Raw genomic sequence first — 26,302 nt, 5'->3', positions numbered from 1 at the left:
TATTAAAATAATGTAGTTTTCATTTCTATGTTTGGTATTTCAAAATGAAATTCAAATAAACCAGTATTTTTTTCTTGTTCAATACTCTTTTTTCCCCCCACTCAAACAGCTTTAAAGGGGAACATTATCACAATTTCAAAAGGGTTAAAAGCAATAAAAATCAGTTCCCAGTGGCTTGTTGTATTTTTTGAAGTTTTTTTCAAAATTTTACCGGTCCCGGAATATCCCTAAATAAAGCTTTAAAGTGCCTTATTTTCGCTATCTTCGCAACCACTATCCATTTCCCTGTGACGTCATACAGTGCTGCCAATACAAACAACGTGGCGGTTACCACAGCAAGATATAGCGACATTAGCTCGGATTCAGACTCGGATTTCAGCGGCTTAAGCGATTCAACAGATTACGCATGTATTGAAACAGATGGTCGGAGTATGGAGGCAGATAGCGAAAACGAAATTGAAGAAGAAATTGAAGCTGTTGAGCGAATAGCTATTGACGCTATTCGGCCATAGTGTGGGTGTACCTAATGAAGTGGCCCATAGCATGGCTGCCTTATTAGCATCGCCGGTAAAATGTGCAGACCAAACGATCAGGACTTTCGCATTTTGTGACACTGGAGCAACTTAAATCCGTCGATTGGTAAGTGTTTGTTTCGCATTAAATGTGGCTATCTAGTTTCAAATGTACATACAGCTAGCGTAAATAGCATGTTAGCATCGATTAGCGTAGCATGTTAGCATTGATTAGCTGGCAGTCATGCCGTGACCAAATATGTCTGATTAGCACATAAGTCAATAACATCAACAAAACTCACCTTTGTGATTTTGTTGACTTAATCGTTGCAAATGCATCTGCAGGTTAGCCATACATCTCTGTGCCATGTCCGTCTTAGCATCGCCGGTCAAATGTGAAGACACTCTGGTACATTCAATGGGGGTCTGGCGGCAGATTTCTTGCCAGTGGTGCAACTTGAATCCCTCCCTTTTAGTGTTGTTACACCCTCCGACAACACACTGACGAGGCATGATGTCTCCAAGGTTCCAAAAAATTGTCGAAAAAACGGAAAATAACAGAGCTGAGACCAGGTGTTTGTAATGTGAAAATGAAAATGGCGGGTGTGTTACCTCGGTGACGTCACGTTCTGACGTCACTACTAAAAGACCGATAAACAGAAAGGCGTTTAATTTGCCAAAATTCACCCGTTTAGAGTTCGGAAATCGGTTGAAAAAATACATGGTCTTTTTTCTGCACCATCAAGGTATATATTGACGCTTGCATAGGTTTGGTGATAATGTTCCCCTTTAAGGCCTACTGAAACCCACTACTACCGACCATGCAGTCTGATAGTTTGTATATCAATGATAAAATATTATCATTGCAACACATACCAATACGGCCTTTTTAGTTTACTAAATTGCAATTTTAAATTTTCCGCGAGGTGTCGTGTTGACAACGTCACGGTATGATGACGCTTGTGATGACGCGTGCTTTTGACGTCTCGGGTTGTAGCGGAGATTATTTTCCAGCCCGATCCAAGCTATAAGTAGTGTGCTTTAATCGCATAATTACACAATATTCTGGACATCTGTGTTGCTGAATCTTTTGCAATTTGTTCAATTAATAATGGAGAAGTCAAAGTACAAAGATGGAGGTAAGAAGCTTTAGCCTTTAGCCACACAAACACGGCCGGTGTTTCCTTGTTTAAAATTCCCGGAGGTGAAGCTTTACTATGGATCAGAGTGGTCAAGCGAACATGCATCCCCACTACATGTTTACCGGCAGTTTTCGGTGAAAAAATTGTGGTATAAAGTCGCCTCTTACCGGAGATCAGCGGAGCTTGCGCCGTCCATGCAGCTGCGTGACTTCCCTCAGAGACTCTGGCGTCAAGACACCCGTGGCCACACCCCTCCGACTTCAGGTACTATTTAATCCCACTAAAACACTAACAACATAATAGCAGATAAATGATTTTCCAGAATTATCCTAGTAAATGTGTCTAAAAACATCTGAATCGCTCTCACTTGCCCTTGTCTGTTTTTTTTTTTAAACTTTTTTTTTCTTTCTAGTCCTTCACTATCAATATCCTCATCCACGAATCTTTCATCCTCGCTCAAATTAATGGGGAAATTGTCGCATTCTCGGGCAGAATTGCTCTTACTGCTGGCGGCTCACAGCATACAGTACTTGCCCATCTTGAGACCTCCGATTTCGGGAGGTGGGGGGCGTGGTCGGGTGGGGCGGAGGCGTGGTTTGGGGTTGGTCAGGGGGCGTGGTTAAGAGGAGAGTATATTCACAGCCAATATTTTTATATTGGCTGTAATTTATATATATATGTATATATATATATATATATATATATATATACATATATATATATATATATATAAATATATATATATATACACATATACACACATATATATATATATATATATATATATATATATATATATATATATATATATATATATATATATATATATAGATGTATGAAATACTTAACTTTCAGTGAATTCAAGCTATATATATTTATTTTATTATATATATATATATAAAAGAAATAGTTGAATTTCAGACGGCACCTATCAAATACACAGTAATAAAAACACGGTTGTTCTACTAACTGTACTGTGCTTGCTGGTTACTAAAAAAACAACAACACTTACCTTTCACTATTTGAGTAATGTCACTTCCGAGTTTCCAGAAGATGGCGCCAGTATGTGCTTTGCGCTGCCGTTTCTCACTGTCAGCTCTGTTCGTTTTTGTGTTGTTTGCGTCTATTTTCGTCTCTGTCAGCTCACTGCTCGTGGTTCCTCTCCCCCGCCACCTGCGGGCTGTGTGTCGGGCCCGACCTGGATTTGCTGCGCCCTTGTGAACGCCAGATCTTTGACAAACAAAACGTTTATCCTGAAGGATTTCTTCACTTCCCGCGGGCGGCGGACTTGACTTCCTCTGTGTGACGGAAACATGGCTGAGAGCCGGTGAGTCCGCCCCTCCTAATGAACTTCTGCCTCCGGAGTATTCCTACTTTAATTTTCCGCGGTCGTCCGGTCGAAAAGGAGGAGGATTAGCAGTTGTTTTTAAAAATGAGTTAAATGCCGTCAGATCCGCCTGCAATCCTCCTTTTCAAGCTTCGAACTGTGCATGTTTGAGCTGGAGGGGGCGTGGCCTCCAGCTCCAGCTGAATTTCGGGAGAAAATCTCTTCCGGGAGGTTTTCGGGAGAGGCGCTGTATTTCGGGAGTCTCCCGGAAAATCCGGGAGGGTTGGCAAGTATGGCTCACAGTGAGGAGCCCGACAAGCAGTGACGTCACGCGCACATAGTCTGCGACTTCCGGGAAAGGCAAGGCTTTTTTATTAGCGACCAAAAGTTTTGAATTTTATCGTCGATGTTCTCTACTAAATCCTTTCAGCAAATATATGGCAATATCGCGAAATGATCAAGTATGACACATAGAATGGACCTGCTATTCCCGTTTAAATAAGAAAATCTCATTCCAGTAGGCCTTTAAAATAATGTATTTTTCATTTCTATGATTGGTATTTCAAAATGAAAGTCAAATAAACCAGTGTTTTTTCTTGTTCAATACCTTTTTCTCCCCCCCACTCAAACAGCTTTAGTGTTCTTTCTAACTTATCATGTTCTGTTATTTCGACTATATGATGCGTTCAAGGAACCTGCCGTTTCCACTGAGCCTGCTTCGTGCTACGTGTGATGCGTTCACGGCCATGGTACACGGGAGCGGCGAAGAAGAGGACTCTCGCAGCATCCATTAAAAGCATCCCGTGGTCGCGGTCACACATCGCCGCCGCGTCCGAGCCAGAGCGACTGCACGTCAGAGGGGATGCCGGACGGTGGGTCGGTGGTTCGGTTTGGAGATGAGCGGTCGGAGCCCACCTTCCCCCTGCTTGCTTGCGGCGGAGCGCGGATGGACGACGGCGGGAGGAGACAAATAAACACTCCACGTTAGCCTGCTAGCATGCTAACCAGCTAGCTGTTAGCTTCCTGCTGTTTTTTTTTTTTTCCACCGAGGAGCCCCCCCACTTAGCCGATAAACCCCCACGCCATTCCCCGCTGATGAGAGACATGCTGGAGGCGAGGATGACATTTGTTTTCGGAAAAAAAGGTTCCCTAGTTGTCGTTTGAAGCGCCAGTTAGCTCTTTTTTCCCGTCATTTTGCTTTTTGTGTCTTGTCTCCCACTGATGGGGATGCTAGCCGAGGATGCTAACAGAGGATGCTAACAGAGGATGCTAGTAGAGGAGAGCACCTGAACACACCATCAAGGACATGACACCGAGAGAATGATCATGCTGGAAAAACAGGTAAGCATCTTTAATGACGTGCACTGCTTTTCTTTCTTTTTTTTTTAAAATAATAATTACACTAAATAAATAATTAAAGTACATTTAGAGGAGATTATTTGTGAAACAAAGTAACATCGGGACAGCGGCTACAGTACAGGTGTTGGATTCAAGACCGCTGGGAAGTGTAGGAAATTTCCCAATTAGGTCAAGGAGTGTCCAGTCAGGGATGTAACAATATGCACATTTCATGTCACGGTTGTCATTATTATCAAGGTATTGTGGAATGTGCTCAAAAAGTACTTTTGACCAAGTCTCATTTGAAACAATATATATATATATATATATATATATATATATATATATCCATCCATTTTCTACCGCTTATTCCCTTTTGGGGTCACGGGGGGCGCTGGCGCCTATCTCAGCTACAATCGGGCGGAAGGCGGGGTACACCCTGGACAAGTCACCATCTCATCGCAGGGCTAACAAAGATAGACAGACAACATTCACACTCACATTCACACACTAGGGCCAATTTTGTGTTGCCAGTCAACTTATCCACAGGTGCATGTAATATATATATCGTATTTCCTTGAATTGCCTCTTCTCACTCCTGCGCTTACCAAAGGGATGCGATTAAAGTAAGCATGCGCTAATTATATTAAAACCTCTTCTCAATCCGGCACTTACCAAAGGCATGCAGTAAAAAAATTGAGTGTGATGTAAGCTTGGACCTTAAATCTTACTAAATAGCTCTTAATGTTCTTCCCTTTATGTGATTACAAATTACCGGTATTGAAATCAGCCTCCTCCATTTTGAAAATTGATGACAAGGGAGGTGTCATTCGTGACGTCACGAGTTTGACCTGGCGGTAATACTAAGCATGCGCTAATTATTTTGCGAAGCGAGTTTGACCCGGCAGTAATTCAAGGCAGGCGCATACTATAAGCCCTGCGGCAATTTAAGGAAATACGGTGTGTATGTATATATATATATATATATATATATATATATATGTGTGTGTATAAGGGCAGCATGGTGGTACAGGAGTTAGTGTGTGTGCCTCACAATACAAAGGTCCTGAGTGGTCCCGGGCTTGGGACCTTTCTGTGTGGAGTTTGCATGTTCTCCCCGTGACTGCGTGGGTTCCCTCCGGGTACTCCGGCTTCCTCCCACCTCCAAAAACATGCACCTGGGGATAGGTTGACTGGCATCACTAAATTGGCCCTAGTGGGTGAATGTGAGTGTAATTGTTGTGTTGGCCCTGCGATGAAGAAGCGACTTGTCCAGGGTGTACAACTGCCTTCCGCCCAAATGCAGCTGAGATAGGCTCCAGCACCCACTGCGACCCTAAAAGGGACAAGCGGTAGAAAATGGATGGATGTGTGTGTGTGTATGTGTATGTGTGTATATATATATATATATATATATATATATATATATATATATATATATATATATATATATATATATATATATATATATATATATATATACACACATACACATACACACATATATATATATATATATATATATATATATATATATATATATATATATATATATATATATATATATATATATATATATATATATATACACACATACACATACACATGGGGCGGCATAGCTCAGTTGGTAGAGTGGCCGTGTCAGCAACTTGAGGGTTGCAGGTTCGATTCCCGCTTGTGCCATCCTAGTCACTGCCGTTGTGTCCTTGGGCAAGACACTTTACCCACCTGCTCCCAGTGCCACCCACACTGGTTTAAATGTAACTTAGATATTGGGTGTCACTATGTAAAGCGCTTTGAGTCACTTGAGAAAAAGCGCTATATAAATATAATTCACATATATATGTATATATATATACATATATATTGTTTCAAATAAATCTTGGTCAAAAGTGGTTTTTGAGCACATTCATATATATATATATACATATATATATATATATATATATATATATATATATATATATATATATATATATATATATACACACAAACCCCGTTTACATATGAGTTGGGAAATTGTGTTAGATGTAAATACGAACGGAATACAATGATTTGCAAATCCTTTTCAACCCATATTCAGTTGAATATGCTACAAAGACAACATAAAGTACTATCTATCTATCTATCTATCTATATTTGATGTTCAAACTAATAAACATTTTTTTTTTCAAATAATCATTAACCTTAGAATTTTATGTCAGCAACACGTGACAAAGAAGTTGGGAAAGGTGGCAATGGATACTGATAAAGTTGAGGCATGCTCATCAAACACTTAATTGGAACATCCCACAGGTTTGCAGGCTAATTGGGAACAGGTGGGTGCCATGATTAGGTATAAAACAGCTTCCCCAAAAATGCTCAGTTTTTGACAAGAAAGGATGGGGGCGAGGTACACCCCTTTGTCCACAACTGCGTGAGCAAATAGTCAAACAGTTTAAGAACAATGTTTCTCAAATGCAATTGCGAGAAATTTAGGGATTTCAACGTCTACGGTCCATGGCTGGAAACCAAAACTGAATGACTCTGACCTTCGATTCCTCAGACAGCACTGTATCAAAAACAAACATCAATCTCTAAAGGTTATCCCCACATGGGCTCAGTAACACTTCAGAAAACCACTGTCACTAACTACAGTTTGTCGCTACATCTGTAAGTGCAAGTTAAAGCTCTACTATGCAAAGCCAAAGCCATTTATCAACAACATCCAGAAACGCCGCCGGCTTCTCTGGGCCCGAGATCATCTAAGATGGACTGACGCAAAGTGGAAAAGTGTTCTGTGGTCTGACGAGTCCACATTTCAAATTGTTTTTGGAAATATTCAACAGTGTGTCATCTGGACCAAAGGGGAAGCAAACCATCCAGACTGTTATCGACGCAAAGTTCAAAAGCCAGCATCTGTGATGGTACGGGGGTGCATTAGTGGCCGAGGCATGGGTAACTTACACATCTGTGAAGGCACCATTAATGCTGAAAGGTACATACAGGTTTCGGAACAACATATGCTCCCATCTCATCTAAGCGCCGTCTTTTTCATGTACGCCCCTGCTTATTTCAGCAAGACAATGCCAAGTCCCATTCAGCACGTGTTACAACAGCGTGGCTTTGTAAAAAAATAGTGCTGGTACTTTCCTGGCCCGCCTGCAATCCAGACCTGTCTCCCATCGAAAATGTGTGGCGCATTATGAAGCGTAAAATACGCATCGAAGACCCCGGATTGTTGAACGACTGACGCTCTACATGAAACAAGAATGGGAAATAATTCCACTTTCAAAGCTTTAACAATTAGTTTCCTCAGTTCCCAAACGTTTATTAAGTGTTGTTAAAAGAAAAAGTAATGTAACACAGGGGTGAACATGCCCTTTCCCAACTACTTTGGCACATGTTGCAGCCATGAAATTCTAAGTTAATTATTATTTGCAAAAAAAAAAAGTTGATGAGTTTGAACATCAAATATCTGGTCTTTGTAGTGCATTCAACTGAATATGGGTTGAAAATGATTTGCAAATCTTTGTATTCCGTTTATATTTACGTCTAACACAATTTCCCAACTCATATGGAAACAGGGTTTGTATATATATATATATATATATATATATATATATATATATATATATATATATATATATATATATATATATATATGTATGTATATAGTCATTTTGATAGTAGGCTAATATAGACACTTACATTATGTGTTGTCTTCATTATAACACTTAAATGAGACTTTTAAAGTCATTTTGATAAGAGGCTAACATAGCTAATGTAGACACTTACATCATATGTTGCCTTCATTAAAACACTTATATTAGACTTTTAAAGTAATTTTAATAGTAGGCTAACATGGCTTATACAGACCATGTGTTGTCTTCATTATAACACTTTTATAAGACTTTTAAAGTCGTTTTGATAGTAGGCTACTCTTAATGTTTTCTGAAGTGGTACTTGGTGACACAACTTTGAGAACCACTGACATAGGAGATTGTCGTGCGTGTGTATATGTAGAAGCACACACACACACACACACACACACACACACACACACACACAGATTGTCGTTTGCTACGTGTTTGCGTGCAAGTTTCAGTTTTTGTCATGAAACCCACGCCTTGAATCAAGCCACCGACAGGAAAGAAGAAGCGAGTGCTTGTGCGTCCTGGGATTGATGTCAGCTGACCTGGGACCAGTTCAGTTTTGCCACGGTGCAAGGAAAAAAACAGTGGGCTTGGAACGAGGTCACTCCGTGTGAATTGTGTGTCATGGTCGTTCCCCCCGAGCGCCCACAGCCAGCAAACACAAAACACTCGCAGGCTGAAAATTGTGCTGAGTCGGGGTCCACTTTCCCGCTAATTCCAGGGCCGTGTCCGTTTGTGCATGTTTTTTGTGCCGTTTTTTTTTGCTCCGTTGTGTTGCTGTTCTCCGTCTTCCCGAAGCAGGGACGTCAAACTCAACTGCACACAATTCAAAGCAGACTTTGGGTGGCCAGCCAAACCATTCATTGGCTCCGCCCCACCATTGAAAACAAACATTCAATCAGTATCAGCTGTTTTTTGTGCAAAAGTACTTGCCTCTTAATGCCTTTCAAAATTAGTGTGACGTGTGTAGCTGTTGATCAAATATATCTTGCAACAACACGCGTGCGTCTCACATGGTCAAATGCAGCATACAGCTGGGCTTGCACGCTGTCAGTTCAGGATGAAGGGGGGCGCTAAAGGCAGTGCCATTATGGCACTGCCTGAATATTGTTTATCTGGCAAAAATTCGAGACAATTGGTGCCCTGGAATTCAGGGGTCTCCCGGGAAAATTGGGGACGTTGGCAAGCATAACGGGCTTCACGGTGGCAGAGGGGTTAGTGCGTCTGCCTCACAATACGAAGGTCCTGCAGTCCTGGGTTCAAATCCAGGCTCTGGATCTTTCTGTGTGGAGTTTGCATGTTCTCCCCGTGAATGCGTGGGTTCCCTCCGGGTACTCCGGCTTCCTCCCACTTCCAAAGACATGCACCTGGGGATAGGTTGATTGGCAACACTAAATTGGCCCTAGTGTGTGAATGTGAGTGTGAATGTTGTCTGTCTATCTGTGTTGGCCCTGCGATGAGGTGGCGACTTGTCCAGGGTGTACCCCGCCTTCCGCCCGATTGTAGCTGAGATAGGCGCCAGCGCCCCCCGCAACCCTGAAAGGTAATAAGCGGTAGAAAATGGATGGATGGATGGATGGATGGGCAAGCATGACCTATCAAGCAGCGTTCATATTAAACTCCCGGCCCGCACCAACATTAAATTGTCATATCAAAGTGCGGGCCGCATAATAACGTCTCGCGGGCCGCATGTTTGAGACCCCTGCTTTAGAGAGAGATGTCGGTTTTTGATACAGTGCAATGGTTCTCAAATGGGGGTACGCATCCCCCTGGGGGTACTTGACAGTATGCCAAGGGGAAGGTGAGATTATTAAAAAATATTCTAAAAATAGCAACAATTCAACATTTATAAATATATTTATTGAATAATACTTCATCAAAGTATGAATATAAGTTCATAAACTGTGAAAATAAATGCAACATTGCAAAATTCAGTGTTGACAGCTAGATTTTTTGTGGACATGTTTCATAAATATTGATGTTAAAAATTAATTTTTTTGTGAAGAAATGTTTCAAATTAAGTTCATGAATCCAGTTGAATCTCTATTACAATCCTCAAAGATGGCACTTAGAGTTGATGATTACTTCTATGTGTAGACAATAGACATCTTTATTTATAATTGAATCACTTCTTTATTTTTCTAGTTTTTAGTTAATTTTATATCTTTTTTCCAAATAGTTAAAAAAAGACCACTACAAATGAGCAATATTTTACACTGTTATACAATTTAATAAATCAGAAACTGATGACATAGTGCTGTATTTTACTTCTTTATTTCAACCAAAAATGCTTTGCTCTGATTAGGGGGTACTTGAATTAAAAAATTTTTCACAGGGGGTACATCACTGAAAAAAGGTTGAGAACCACTGGTCTAAGGGATCGAAGGTCACGGTCATTCAATGTTGGTTTCCGGCCATGCCGCTTACGTGGAGTGATTTCTCCAGATTCTCTGAACCTTTTGATGATATTATGGACCGTAGATGTTGATTTACCTACATTTCTTGCAATTGCACTTTGAGAAACGTTGTTCTTAAACTGTTTGACTATTTGCTCAAGCAGTTGTGGACAAAGGGGTGTACCTCGCCCCATCCTTTCTTGTGAGAGACTGAGCATTTCTGGGAAAGCTGCTTTTATACCCAATCATGGCACCCACCTGTTCCCAATTAGCCTGCACACCTGTGGGATGTACCAAATAAGTGTTTGATAAGCATTCCTCAACTTTATCAGTATTTATTTCCACCTTTTCTAACTTTTTTGTCACGTGTTGCTGGCATCAAATTCTAAAGTTAATGATTATTTGCAAAAAAAAAAATGTTTATCAGTTTGAACATCAAATATGTTGTCTTTGTAGCATATTCAACTGAATATGGATTGAAAAGGATTTGCAAATCAATGTATTCCGATTATATTTACATCTAACACAATTTCCCAACTCATATGGAAACGGGCTTTGTATGTTAATATGTATATATGTGTGTATATATAAATATTTTTTTCTTCATCGTAATAAGAAAGTGGAAGTATGAAAGCAAGGTTGGTTGCATGAACAAAGGCTCTCGCTCTCTGGTAACTGGAAGTGATCACAGGTCAGTGGGCGTGACATGCCAACAGCCCATTAGGTGACACTATCACGTTTGCCTGATTCTTTACATGGAGTGAGAAGAGAAAGTAAAAATGAATAAATTGTGGATAAAAGAGGAAAATTGTACTTTTTTTTTTTTTTTTTTTTTTTTTTTTTTATAAAGGGGAACATTATCACAATTTCAAAAGGGTTAAAAACAATAAAAACCAGTTCCCAGCGGCTTTTTGTATTTTTTGAATTTTTTTTCAAAATTTTACCGGTCCCGAAATATCCCTAAATAAAGCTTTAAAGTGCCTTATTTTCGCTATCTTCGAAACCACTGTCCATTTCCCTGTGACATCATACAGTGCTGCCAATACAAACAACATGGCGGTTACCACAGCAAGATATAGCGACATTAGCTCGGATTCAGACTCGGATTTCAGCGGCTTAAGCGATTACACAGATTACGCATGTATTGAAACAGATGGTCGGAGTATGGAGGCAGATAGCGAAAACGAAATTGAAAAAGAAATTGAAGCTATTGAGCGAATAGCTATTGACGCTATTCGACCATAGCGTGGGTGTACCTAATGAAGTGGCCTATAGCATGGCTGCCTTATTAGCATCGCCGGTAAAATGTGCAGACCAAACGATCAGGACTTTCGCATCTTGTGACACTGGAGCAACTTAAATCCGTCGATTGGTAAGTGTTTGTTTCGCATTAAATGTGGCTATCTAGTTTCAAATGTACATACAGCTAGCATAAATAGCATGTTAGCATTGATTAGCTGGCAGTCATGCCGTGACCAAATATGTCTGATTAACACATAAGTCAACAACATCAACAAAACTCACCTTTGTGATTTAGTTGACTTAATCGTTGCAAATGCATCTGCAGGTTATCCATACATCTCTGTGCCATGTCTGTCTTAGCATCGCCGGTCAAATGTGAAGACACTCTGGTACATTCAATGGGGGTCTGGCGGCAGATTTCTTGCCAGTGGTGCAACTTGAATCCCTCCCTGTTAGTGTTGTTACACCCTCCGACAACACACCGACGAGGCATGATATCTCCAAGGTTACAAAAAAATAGTCGAAAAAACGGAAAATAACAGAGCTGAGACCAGGTGTTTGTAATGTGAAAATTAATATGGCGGGTGTGTTACCTCGGTGACGTCACGTTCTGACGTCATCGCTAAAAGACCGATAAACAGAAAGGCGTTTAATTTGCCAAAATTCACCCATTTAGAGTTCGGAAATCGGTTAAAAAAATACATGATCTTTTTTCTGCAACATCAAGGTATACATTGACGCTCACATAGGTTTGGTGATAATGTTCCCCTTTAAGGGACCGTAGTCCGTCCGATGTGGCGTGTAAAACGATGCAAGGCAATACCGCCTATACCACACCACCTTAGCCCCGTTCACCCTTTTGAGCACAGCTGCCACTTCTTGGCACTGGACCTGCAGAAAATATTTCTACTCAGGTTTCTCCATGTTGACATTTTCACACTTTGCACTTCTTACACTTTTATCAAGCATTTCTTAAATATTCCTTATTTTTGCACCAAGTGTTCAGTTCTGTTTACATTGATTGTTTTCCATGCTTGTGTTGACATTTCCTTTCCTTTGTGCCTTGATAGCTGAGGGCATTACAATCATTGGAAAGTGTCAAAAAGGGTTTCTCCGGCTCTTTACTTTACACAGCTCATAAAAAAGATCAACATTTATTCTTATTGACCCCTATAAAACACTCATATGGTGATACAGTTCTTTAAGGCCAATCACCAAGACAATCCCCTTTGGCTGACTGGCTAATTATGCGTGTCCATACACAGTGTGCAGCTGCTCCTCCAAGCTAATAATCAGCACCTCTATTATGGGAAATTGAACTGCAAATGTGTGTTATTGTCCATTTAATTTTCCTGAGGGAACTCTTTTGAAGGAATCAATAAAGTACTATCTATATGTCTATCTATTAGTATTTGCATGTATTTCTTCTCATAATCAATTTTTTTACTCTATTTTTCAAATGTTGCCGCATCTTGTACGATGTACTTTGTTGGAAATGTTTCAGTTTTCTCGAGAAGTGACCTTTTCTTTAATAAAAACGGATGAGCGAGAAATCTAGCATCTTTTTCCAGTGTTATTATAGACTGCACTCGTGTTTGTAAATGTTTATTCATATCCCTTAAATGTTTCCACACGTCGTCTGTAACAGGGCAGAAAAACGGATGATCAAACAAAACAGAAGTCATCGTCATGGACCCACTAGCTGCGAAAGCTAGCTCTCCAATCAGCTAAACAGACTCAATCACTCCAAAGGAATGTTTTTTGGTGAATTTGTGAAACTGAAACAATACAAATAGAATGCCGTTGTAAGTTATTAATACTAACACCGACACTCTTAATAAGGTAATGCTAACGACGCAAGCTTACGATAGCACGTAGAAATATGCATGAAAACGCTCCTACGGACATCAAACATGGAACGGTTTAGAAAAGTAAGAATTGCGATTTGGTTTAGTTATATTGTAAAACTTACAAACGTCGCTTGGAGTGACGAATGAGGAATCCATACATGTAGAAAACGCCACAGTTCCACGACCAGGACGAAAACCACACTGTTCCTCCTGAATCCGAGGTTCGACTATCCGGCGAAGCCTCCTCTCCAGTACACCTGAATAAACCTTACCGGGAAGGCTGAGGAGTGTGATCCCACGATAGTTGGAACACATCCTCCGGTCCTCCTTCTTAAAGAGAGGGACCACCACCCCGGTCTGCCAATCCAGAGGTACCGCCCCCGATGTCCACGCGATGCTGCAGAGTCTTGTCAACCAAGACAGCCCCACAGCATCCAGAGCCTTAAGGAACTCCGGGCGGATCTCATCCACCCCCGAGGCCTTGCCGCCGAGGAGCTTTTTAACTACCTCAGCGACCTCAGCCCCAGAAATAGGAGAGCCCACTACAGATTCCCCAGGCACCGCTTCCTCAAAGGAAGACGTGTTGGTGGGATTGAGGAGGTCTTCGAAGTATTCCCTCCACCGATCCACAACATCCGCAGTCGAAGTCAGCAGAACACCATCCGCACCACACACGGTGTTGATAGTGCACTGCTTCCCCTTCCTGAGGCGGCGTATGGTGGTCCAGAATCGCTTCGAAGCCGTCCGGAGGTCGTTTTCCATGGCTTCCCCGAACTCTTCCCATGTCCGAGTTTTTGCAATGGACGGCCTATTTCCCAGTTAACGGCACCAAAGCAGGAAGTACATTTTCAATCCGCGACACCTGCAGCGAGCGAACTCACCCAAAAGAGAGCGCCGTAGCACAAACAATAACACGCCTTTTTTGTCCTTCTGTTTGGGTTTAATGCAAACTATTGAACAACAAGCATTATGGGCATTAGCGGGGGGGAAAAATCATAAATTAGTCGCTCCGTCTTGTAAGCCGCTGGGTTCAAAATCTCGGAAAAAAGTAGCGGCTTATTGTCCGGAATTCAATATAGGTAATAGTGCGCAAATAATAGGCTGTATGGGATATTTACATATGGTTAGAATCCGAAGAAATAGCGATTGTTGAAGGAAGGGTACATTCAATTTTATTTCACGTAAAAACACAACTTATTTTTTAGGTGTCGAGGCTTTTATTTTGTTGTGGCAATTCGCCATGTCTTTCATGTTTCTGATTTACTGTTCCAACCCTTTTACTGTGTCGAAATGTCTGAATACCCGCTGACTCCTGATCCCTCCTGCTGTGTCTTCTTATTCTCCGGCAGATCCGGTGTGTTGACAAAGGCATATGCAACAAACATTGTTTGTGGTCTAACAGGAAGTGGCAGGTTGTGTTGGCTTCCGGGGGGGGGTAGGGGTTCACTTTGTTCCATCACGCCGCTCATACCTCAAAAATGTTTATCCATTGATTAATTAATTGCTGCCTTGCTCCACTGTAAAAAAATTGTCAACTCATTTTTTTCTGCACTCATTTTTTTTACACTCAATATTTATGCTATAATTATTTTGGACCGGAATTTTTTTTTACGTTGAATTTTTTTTTGCACCGAATGTGTGAATGTGAGTGTGAATGTTGTCTGTGTGTATCTGTGTTGGCCCTGCGATGAGGTGGCGACTTGTCTAGGGTGTACCCCGCCTTCTGCCCGACTGTAGCTGAGATAGGCGCCAGCGCCGCCCGCGACCCCAAAAGGGAATAAGCGGTAGAAAATGGATGGATGGATGGATATCTGAACTGAAATTTTTTGTACACTAAATTGTATTTGCACTGAAATTTTCTGCACTGAGCCCGATTGTAGCTGATATAGGCGCCAGCGCCCCCCGCGACCCCGAAAGGATGGATGGATGGAATTTTTTGTTATTTTTTTATTAATTTTTTTTACACTGAATTTCAAAACATTTTATTTCAACAAATTGAATTTTGAAACACACATTTTGGTCCTAAATTTTTATTCTACAAAATTGTCAGCTTAATTAGATTTTTCACCCCCTCAAAAAAATCAGTTAAGTGTCAAAAAAGCTTTTGGTAATAAAAACACAAATGAACCGTGCCTCCTTGTTGCCATGGCGACCGCTCTCCAACAGCATTCAGCTATAGGACATCCTCTGCATGTGAAAGCTCTCCCCATGCCTTCATTAGCACATGAATGGCTGCTCAATCGTCGCTTTATTCCCGCGTTCCCCCGGACGACCGGCCCGTACGTGTTGGCACGCGCGCCTCATCCATGGCAGCGTGAAAATCCGCCGCGTCAATATAGACGCTCTCGTCGATACCCTGGCCAGGTGTTGCCGTGACGACGGGAGCAATACATTTATGTAACTGATTTATTCTGTGTTTGAATCTTGTGAACTGATTTTTGGGAACATCAAATTAAATATATATATATATATAAATATATCACAGACATCACAGAAGCTCATGACTTTGTTGCAGCTATATATTTATATATATACATATATATATTTATATATATGTGTGTATATATATATATATATATATATACGTATACGGAGATGCTCGTTAAAGCACATTGTCATGGTTTGAGTGCTCAGCAGAGATGTTACAGTTTTAAGGGGTTTAAGCACCTGGAGGACCTCCTCTGCCACTCTCACATCATCATCAGACAGGATGATGATGTCTTTGACATTTTTCTCCAGGGTCTTGTGTGTCAATGCAGAATATATAGCTGCCTGGTGCTCCAACATATCCTAAGTGGAGTTCCACCTTGTTGGGACATCATGTATGAGCTTATGAGTTGGCAGCTTTAGCATTTCTTACTTTGTCTTAAGCACACGAGCGGTTGTTGTGCTTGGGTGGAAGTATGAAACCCTCCTGATCCTCCCAAGGAGGCGCTCCATCCTATTGAATGAGATGTGATGCCAAATTCACTACATGTGAAAAAGCACCCTACCTGTGGTCCCAGTCCTGCCTCATTCACTGCATTTATTTGATTTTTGGGATATATTTCTCTTCCATTCCTCCACTGCTTGTGTCAGTACCTGCGCAAGGTGACTCTGGTAGAGGGGGCGTGTCTTCTCATCTCCCACTCTGCTGTGATGAAATGAGCGCTTATCGTCACAGAGTTCCCCTGGACCTCCACCCATCTGTCGTGAGGGCAACAGATGACGCTCGGGATAGTTCGACCACAACTTTTTTTCTTCTCTTGCTCATAAAAGACTGGCACAATCTTATCACTGAAGTCGGTGCACGACGGGATGTCGTAATGTGGCTGAAGCACTTTCAGAATGTGTTTGAAACCCTCGTTTTGCACAATGGAGTCTGTACCTAAAAAAACACTGATTTAATGGCACGGGGCGTTCAAGTGCCTCTGTTACTCCGCTCGCCATTACCACGCTGTGCGAACAACTTTTTTTTTTTTTTTTTTTCATAAATCAGACCGCGGATCACGTGTGTGCCCAACCGAAGATTATATATATATATATATATATATATATATATATATATATATATATATATATATATATATATATATATATATATATATATATGGGCTTCACGGTGGCAGAGGGGTTAGTGCGTCTGCCTCACAATACAAAGGTCCTGCAGTCCTGGGTTCAAATCCAGGCTCGGGATCTTTCTGTGTGGAGTTTGCATGTTCTCCCCGTGAATCCGTGGGTTCCCTCCGGGTACTCCGGCTTCCTCCCACCTCCAAAGACATACACCTGGGGATAGGTTGATTGGCAGCACTAAAATTGGCCCTAGTGTGTGAATGTGAGTGTGAATGTTGTCTGTCTATCTGTGTTGGCCCTGTGATGAGGTGGCGACTTGTCCAGGGTGTACCCCGCCTTCCGCCCGATTGTAGCTGAGATAGGCGCCAGCGCCCCCCGCGACCCCGAAAGGGAATAAGCGGTAGAAAATGGATGGATGGATGGATATATATATATATATATATATATATATATATATATATATATATATATATATATATATATATATATATATATATATATATATATATATATAATGTATATGTATGTGTATATATATACATACATTTATTATATTACTATTTTTGTATATATGTAGTATGTATGTTTGTATAAATACATGTGTATATATATATACACACACACACATGTGTATATATACATATATATTAGGGATGCACCGAAATGAAAATTTGTGGCCGAAGCCGAAGCCGAATAAAACTTAAACGCTTGACCGAAGGCCGAATACCGAATAATGAATGCAGTTTTTCACAATTTTTTATATATTGCAAAAATAGCCTAGAATAAATATTTAGACATGTTTTTCAAATAAAGAAATTTTTTATTGAATATTGACATTTTTTTAATATTCCAGTAGTTTTTCATTTATATTAGGCCTTCAAACAAAAAATGCATTCCAAAAAAAAATAAAGTGCATTAAATGAATTATTGTCCTATTAGCAAAAGTCTGCTTAGCCACAGTAGATATGCTAATAATGTAAACAGAAGGCTCAAGTAAATCTCAATGAAGTGTGTGCTTGTAACCTCTTACACTTATACAGGTAGCCTACACAACAGGCTAATAATGTAAACAGAGGACCCACTAAATCTCAATAAGTGTGTGCTTGTAACCTCATACACTTATTCAGGTACACAACATATCCCAACGTCACCGTGTCACTGCACGTCTGTTGATTGTGTCATCGCGTCAAAAAATTGCGTCACACGCCACTATTCGGCCTTGTTCTTAACTCATTCCACCGAAGGCCGAATGTGGCTTTTTTTGCCATATTCGGCCGAATATATTCGGTTACCGATTAATCGGTGCATCCCTAATACATAGACATATGTGTATATATATATGTATACATATGCATATGTATATGTGTATATATATATATTTGTATATATATGTATATATATATATATATATATATATATATATGGAGATCTTCGGATCTTCGTTAAAGCACATTCTAATCAAAGTTGTTAAAAACAAAACAAAAAAAATATATGTATTAAAAGTGTGTGTGTTTGTGTGTGTGTGTGGAAATGCTCGTTGAAGCACACTCTTTTTTGTATATATATGTACATGTATTACAAAAATTTAAAATCTAAAAAAGTTTGTTAAAAGAAAACAAACAAACAAACAAAACAAAAAATATATATATATATATATATATGGGGAGGCTCTTTAAATCAGTGGTCCCCAACCTTTTTTGTATCCGCGGACCGGTCAACGCTTAATAATTTGTCCCGCGGCCCGGGGGAGGTGTCCTTTTTTTTCTTTTTTCTTTTTTTCCTTCTTTATCATGAAAAAGGGACGTTTTTGTCATGAAAAAGGGAGTTTTTTGTGGTTGGTGCACTATTTGTAAGTGTATATTGTGTTTTTTATGTTGATTTAATAAAAAAAAAATTTTAAATAAAAAATTATTCTGCGGCCCGGTACCAATCGGTGGTTGGGGACCACTGCTTTAAATCACAATCCCATTTTTTTACCTTAAATTAGTACCTTTAAACAATTCCAAATACATTTCTAAAATATAAAAGCAATTACTAAAAAAAGTATTAAATGATAAATGGGTTGTACTTGTATAGCGCTATTCTACCTTCAAAGTACTCAAAGCGCTTTGACACTACTTCCACATTTACCCATTCACACACACATTCACACACTGATGGAGGGAGCTGCCATGCAAGGCGCCAACCAGCACCCATCAGGAGCAAGGGTGAAGTGTCTTGCTCAGGACACAACGGACGTGACGAGGTTAGTTCTAGGTGGGATTTGAACCAGTGACCCTCGGGTTGCACACGGCCACTCTCCCACTGCGCCACGCCGTCCCAATTATTTACACATATGACTACAGATCTGATAAAATATATATATATATATTTTTTTTATCCAATTTTTTTGTTGTTGATTTTTTTGTTGTGATTTCTACAACATACTTTTTTGAGTTAAAGAAAAAAAAAAAGAAGGTTCCTTGAGATTGTATGGCTTAGTGAGGAGAACACCATGTGTTAAACACAACCTGCTGTCTGCTGCGACGTGGAATGTGACTTGTATAAACAGGAAGTAGACGCCACGTTTGATGGACAAGCGCCATGGCAACAGAGGAGGGAGCATCAAGCACTTCATGTACAGACAGCCAGGCAGCGCTCGCCATTCCAGCAGGTGTCTGCCAGAGAGAGAGAGAAGAGAGAGAGAGAGAGAGAGAGAGGGGCGTCGTCAGGGCTGCAGAGGCGAGGCCGCCGCCACAACTCATCAGTAATGTAGTCTGACGGTCAGGATGCAGCAGCACGGCCTCAAGTGTGCACCGTCCTGGTGAGCGTTGATGAGCGCCGGCGGAGGATGCACTCGCAGACGGGCTGAGGGAGAGACGAACGGGCTGGGCGTGGGGGGGAGGAGGGCGGACGGCGTCTATCTGTGGAGGCGTGCACGTGATGCAACAACATGGAGGACAGGTTCAATGTGCACAGAGCGCTGGCTCACCCTGCCAGGATGTGCATGTTTGATCTGCCCGTCTACATCATGGACCACCTGGTGAGGGCCGCCTGGTGTGTGTGTGTGTGTGTGTGTGTTCTTGTATTTCTACCCTTCCTGAGACATGAAGGAAAAGTGTCTTCCATATGAGGAGGTGTGAACAGGTTATGACATAAATCATGGTCCCAATAACACTGCATCTAATAGAGAATGTCTTATTAGCACCCCTGGTGGTGAAATCTATCTAAATGAGTGTGGTCCCAAAAATTAGTTGTTTTTTTTCCAATTGACTCTGTGTCGAGTCAATTGGGGGCAAAAACAAATTGGGGGCGGTACATCTGGATTGGCAGACCGGGGTGGTGGTTCCTCTCTTTTAAAGGTGGAACATTATCACAATTTCAGTAGGGTTAAAACCAACAAAAATCAGTTCCCAGTGGCTTAGTTTATTTTTCGAAGTTTTTTTCAAAATTGTATCCGTCCCGGACTATCCCTAAAAAAAGCTTTAAAGTGCTTGATTTTCGCTATTTGCTTAAGCCACTGTCCATTTCCCTGTGACGTCACATAGCGATTCCAATACAAACAATGGCGAATAGCACAGCAAGATATAGCGACATTAGCTCGGATTCAGACTCGGATTTCAACGGCTCAAGCGATTCAACAGATTACGCATGTGTTGATGAAACAGATGGTTGGAGTATGGAGGCAGATAGCGAAAACGAAATTGAAGGAGAAACTGAAGCTTTTCAGCGAATGGCTATTGACGCTATCCGGCCATCTTTGCGTTAGCATCGCCGGTAAAATGTGCAGACCAACCGATCAGGACTTTCGCATTGACACTGGAGCAACTTATATCCGTCGATTGGTAAGTGTTTGTTTCGCATAAAATGTGGGTAGAAGGAAACGCTGGATGTAAATATAGTTTCAAATGTACTTACAGGTAGCCTAAATAGCAGGTTAGCATCGATTACCTGCCAGTCATGCCGCGACCAAATATGTCTAATTAGCACATAAGTAACATCAACAACACTCACCTTTGTGATTTCGTTGACTTTATCGTCGGGAATGCATCTGCTTTGAGTGTCGGAAGATATCCAGATATTTTTGCCATCTCTGTCGTAGCATCGCCGGTAAAAACCAAACGAGGGACTTTCACATCTCTTGACACTGGAGCAACTTAAATCCGTCGATTGGTAAGTGTTTGTTTCGCATAAAATGTGGGTGAAAGGAAATGCTGGATGTAAATATAGTTTCAAATGTACTTACAGGTAGCCTAAATAGCAGGTTAGCATCGATTACCTGCCAGTCATGCCGCGACCAAATATGTCTGATTAGCACATAAGTAACATCAACAACACTCACCTTTGTGATTATGTTGATTTTATCGTCGGGAATGCATCTGCTTTGAGTGTCGGAAGATATCCAGATATTTTTGCCATCTCTGTCGTAGCATCGCCGGTAAAAACCAAACGAGGGACTTTCACATCTCTTGCCACTGGAGCAACTTAAATCCGTCGATTGGTAAGTGTTTGTTTCGCATAAAATGTGGGTGGAAGGAAACGCTGGATGTAAATATAGTTTCAAATGTACTTACAGGTAGCCTAAATAGCAGGTTAGCATCGATTACCTGCCAGTCATGCCGCGACCAAATATGTCTAATTAGCACATAAGTAACATCAACAACACTCACCTTTGTGATTTCGTTGACTTTATCGTTGGGAATGCATCTGCTTTGAGTGTCGGAAGATATCCAGATATTTTTGCCATCTCTGTCGTAGCATCGCCGGTAAAAACCAAACGAGGGACTTTCACATCTCTTGACACTGGAGCAACTTAAATCTGTCGATTGGTAAGTGTTTGTTTCGCATAAAATGTGGGTGAAAGGAAATGCTGGATGTAAATATAGTTTCAAATGTACTTACAGGTAGCCTAAATAACAGGTTAGCATCGATTACCTGCCAGTCATGCCGCGACCAAATATGTCTGATTAGCACATAAGTAACATCAACAACACTCACCTTTGTGATTTTGTTGATTTTATCGTCGGGAATGCATCTGCTTTGAGTGTCGGAAGATATCCAAATATTTTTGCCATCTCTGTCGTAGCATCGCCGGTAAAAACCAAACGAGGGACTTTCACATCTCTTGACACTGGAGCAACTTAAATCCGTCGATTGATAAGTGTTTGTTTCGCATAAAATGTGGGTAGAAGGAAACGCTGGATGTAAATATAGTTTCAAATGTACTTACAGGGAGCCTAAATAGCAGGTTAGCATCGATTACCTGCCAGTCATGCCGCGACCAAATATGTCTAATTAGCACATAAGTAACATCAACAACACTCACCTTTGTGATTTCGTTGACTTTATCGTTGGGAATGCATCTGCTTTGAGTGTCGCAGGATATCCAGATATTTTTGCCATCTTTGTCGTAGCATCGCCGGTAAAAACCAAACGAGGGACTTTCGCATCTCTTGACACTGGAGCAACTTAAACCTGTCGATTGGTAAGTGTTTGTTTCGCATAAAATGTGGGTGGGTGGAAACGCTGGATGTAAATATAGTTTCAAATGTACTTACAGGTAGCCTAAATAACAGGTTAGCATCGATTGCCTGCCAGTCATGCCGTGACCAAATATGTCTGATTAGCACATAAGTAACATCAACAACACTCACCTTTGTGATTTCTTTGACTTTATCGTCGGGAATGCATCTGCTTTGAGTGTCGGAAGATATCCAGATATTTTTGCCATCTCTGTCGTAGCATCGCCGGTAAAAACCAAACGAGGGACTTTCACATCTCTTGACACTGGAGCAACTTAAATCCGTCGATTGGTAAGTGTTTGTTTCGCATAAAATGTGGGTGAAAGGAAATGCTGGATGTAAATATAGTTTCAAATGTACTTACAGGTAGCCTAAATAGCAGGTTAGCATCGATTACCTGCCAGTCATGCCGCGACCAAATATGTCTGATTAGCACATAAGTAACATCAACAACACTCACCTTTGTGATTATGTTGATTTTATCGTCGGGAATGCATCTGCTTTGAGTGTCGGAAGATATCCAGATATTTTTGCCATCTCTGTCGTAGCATCGCCGGTAAAAACCAAACGAGGGACTTTCACATCTCTTGCCACTGGAGCAACTTAAATCCGTCGATTGGTAAGTGTTTGTTTTGCATAAAATGTGGGTGGAAGGAAACGCTGGATGTAAATATAGTTTCAAATGTACTTACAGGTAGCCTAAATAGCAGGTTAGCATCGATTACCTGCCAGTCATGCCGCGACCAAATATGTCTAATTAGCACATAAGTAACATCAACAACACTCACCTTTGTGATTTCGTTGACTTTATCGTTGGGAATGCATCTGCTTTGAGTGTCGGAAGATATCCAGATATTTTTGCCATCTCTGTCGTAGCATCGCCGGTAAAAACCAAACGAGGGACTTTCACATCTCTTGACACTGGAGCAACTTAAATCTGTCGATTGGTAAGTGTTTGTTTCGCATAAAATGTGGGTGAAAGGAAATGCTGGATGTAAATATAGTTTCAAATGTACTTACAGGTAGCCTAAATAACAGGTTAGCATCGATTACCTGCCAGTCATGCCGCGACCAAATATGTCTGATTAGCACATAAGTAACATCAACAACACTCACCTTTGTGATTTTGTTGATTTTATCGTCGGGAATGCATCTGCTTTGAGTGTCGGAAGATATCCAGATATTTTTGCCATCTCTGTCGTAGCATCGCCGGTAAAAACCAAACGAGGGACTTTCACATCTCTTGACACTGGAGCAACTTAAATCCGTCGATTGATAAGTGTTTGTTTCGCATAAAATGTGGGTAGAAGGAAACGCTGGATGTAAATATAGTTTCAAATGTACTTACAGGGAGCCTAAATAGCAGGTTAGCATCGATTACCTGCCAGTCATGCCGCGACCAAATATGTCTAATTAGCACATAAGTAACATCAACAACACTCACCTTTGTGATTTCGTTGACTTTATCGTTGGGAATGCATCTGCTTTGAGTGTCGCAGGATATCCAGATATTTTTGCCATCTTTGTCGTAGCATCGCCGGTAAAAACCAAACGAGGGACTTTCGCATCTCTTGACACTGGAGCAACTTAAACCTGTCGATTGGTAAGTGTTTGTTTCGCATAAAATGTGGGTGGGTGGAAACGCTGGATGTAAATATAGTTTCAAATGTACTTACAGGTAGCCTAAATAACAGGTTAGCATCGATTACCTGCCAGTCATGCCGTGACCAAATATGTCTGATTAGCACATAAGTAACATCAACAACACTCACCTTTGTGATTTCTTTGACTTTATCGTTGGGAATGCATCTGCTTTGAGTGTCGCAGGATATCCAGATATTTTTGCCATCTCTGTCGTAGCATCGCCGGTAAAAACCAAACGAGGGACTTTCACATCTCTTGACACTGGAGCAACTTAAATCCGTCGATTGGTAAGTGTTTGTTTCGCATAAAATGTGGATGGAGGGAAAGGCTATATGTAAATATGGCTACAAATGAGGCATATTGCTGCAATATGTACACACAGCTAGCCTAAATAGCACGTTAGCATCGATTAGCATGCCGTGCTAATCGATGCACATTCTACGTAAATCAACTTGAATCCGTCCCTGATCGTGTTGTTACACCCTCCGACAACACACCGATGAGGCACGATGTCTCGAAGGTATCGGAAAATAGTCGAAAAAACGGAAAATAACAGAGCTGATTTGACTCGATGCGTCTGTGGTAGGGAAAAATGGAGTTGAGTACCGATGTGACGTCACGTTCTGACGTCGTCGCTCAGAGAGGGATAAACAGACAGGCGTTTAATTCACCAAAATTCACCCATTTAGAGTTTGGAAATCGGTTAAAAAAATATATGGCCTTTTTTTCTGCAACATCAAGGTATATATTGACGCTCACATAGGTCTGGTGATAATGTTCCCCTTTAAGTAGGGGAACTGGACGGTGTGTTCAAACTGGGATCACACTCCTCAGCCTTCCCGGTAAGGTTTATTCAGGTGTACTGGAGAGGAGGCTACGCCGGATAGTCGGACCTCGGATGCAGGAGGAACAGTATGGTTTTCGTCCTGGTCGTGGAACTGTGGACCAGCTCTATACTCTCGGCAGGGTCCTTGAGGGTTTATGGGAGTTTGCCCAACCAGTCTACATGTGCTTTGTAGACTTGAACAAGGCAGTCGACCATGTCCCTCGGGAAGTCCTGTGGGGAGTGCTCAGAGAGTATGGGGTATTGGACTGTCTGATTGTGGCGGTCTAATCCCTTTATGATCAGTGCCAGAGCTTGGTCCGCATTGCCGGCAGTAAGTCGGACCCGTTTACAGTGAGGGTTGGACTCCGCCAAGGCTGCCCTTTGTCACCGATTCTGTTCATAACTTTTATGGACAGAATTTCTAGGCGCAGTCAGGGTGTTGAGGGGATCCGGTTGGGTGGCTGCAAGATTAGGTCCCTGCTTTTTGCAGATGATGTGGTCCTGATGGCTTCAACTGGCTAGGATCTTCAGCTCTCACTGGATCGGTTCGCAGCCGAGTCTGAAGCGACCGGGATGAGAATCAGCACCTCCAAGTCCGAGTCCATGGTTTCAAATGGGGGAGTGCCATCTTCAAGTTGGAAAGGAGTTATTGCCCCAAGTGAAGGAGTTCGAGTACCTCGGAGTCTTGTTCACGATCGGGGGAAGAGTGGATCGTGAGATCGACAGGCGGATCGGTGCGGCGTCTTCAGTAATGCGGACGTTGTATCGATCCGTTGTGGTGAAGAAGGAGCTGAACCGGAAGGCAAAGCTCTCAATTTATCGGTCGCTCCATGTTCCCATTCTCACCTATGGTCATGAGCTCTGGGTTATGACGGAAAGGACAAGAACACGGGTACAAGCGGCCGAAATGAGTTTCCTCCGCCGGGTGGCGGGGCTCTCCCTTAGAGATAGGCTGAGAAGCTCTGCCATCCAGGAGGAGCTCAAAGTAAAGCCGCCACTCCTCGATATCGAGAGGAGCCCGATGAGGTGGTTCAGGCATCTGGTCAGGATGCCACCCGAACGCCTCCCTAGGGAGGTGTTTCGGGCACGTCCGACCGGTAGGAGGCCACGGGGAAGACCCAGGACACGTTGGGAAGACTATGTCTCCCGGCTGGCCTGGGAACGCCTCGGGATCCTCTGGGAGGAGCTGGACAAAGTGGCTGGGGGGAGGGAAGTCTGGGATTCCCTGCTTAGGCTGCTTCCCCCGGGAACCAACTTTGGATGAGCGGAAGAAGATGGATGGATGGATGGATGAATGATTTTTTTTAAACATGGTTTTGGGTTTTGTCCTACAGGCG

General features: G+C 41.7%; 1 protein-coding gene across 2 annotated transcripts in view; it reads left to right on the top strand.

The window, feature by feature from the left end:
• The first annotated feature begins 3,730 nt into the window (after positions 1 to 3,730).
• The window catches only part of LOC133550197 (ral guanine nucleotide dissociation stimulator-like), a 71,500-nt gene continuing 48,928 nt past the window's right edge, over positions 3,731 to 26,302 (top strand). Inside the window, exon 1 of one of the 2 annotated variants that reach the window (XM_061896357.1) lies at positions 3,731 to 4,322. In XM_061896357.1, the coding sequence (XP_061752341.1) occupies positions 4,302 to 4,322 (21 nt within the window). In that variant the 5' untranslated portion in view covers positions 3,731 to 4,301. Of the gene's footprint in view, positions 4,323 to 19,890; positions 20,017 to 26,302 lie in introns of those variants that run through there. The other variant, XM_061896339.1, reaches the window with a different exon arrangement.

This window comes from Nerophis ophidion, linkage group LG01, assembly GCF_033978795.1.
Source record: "Nerophis ophidion isolate RoL-2023_Sa linkage group LG01, RoL_Noph_v1.0, whole genome shotgun sequence".
NCBI classification, from domain to species: Eukaryota; Metazoa; Chordata; class Actinopteri; order Syngnathiformes; family Syngnathidae; genus Nerophis; species Nerophis ophidion.
This window is presented reverse-complemented; position numbering and strand designations above follow the sequence as displayed.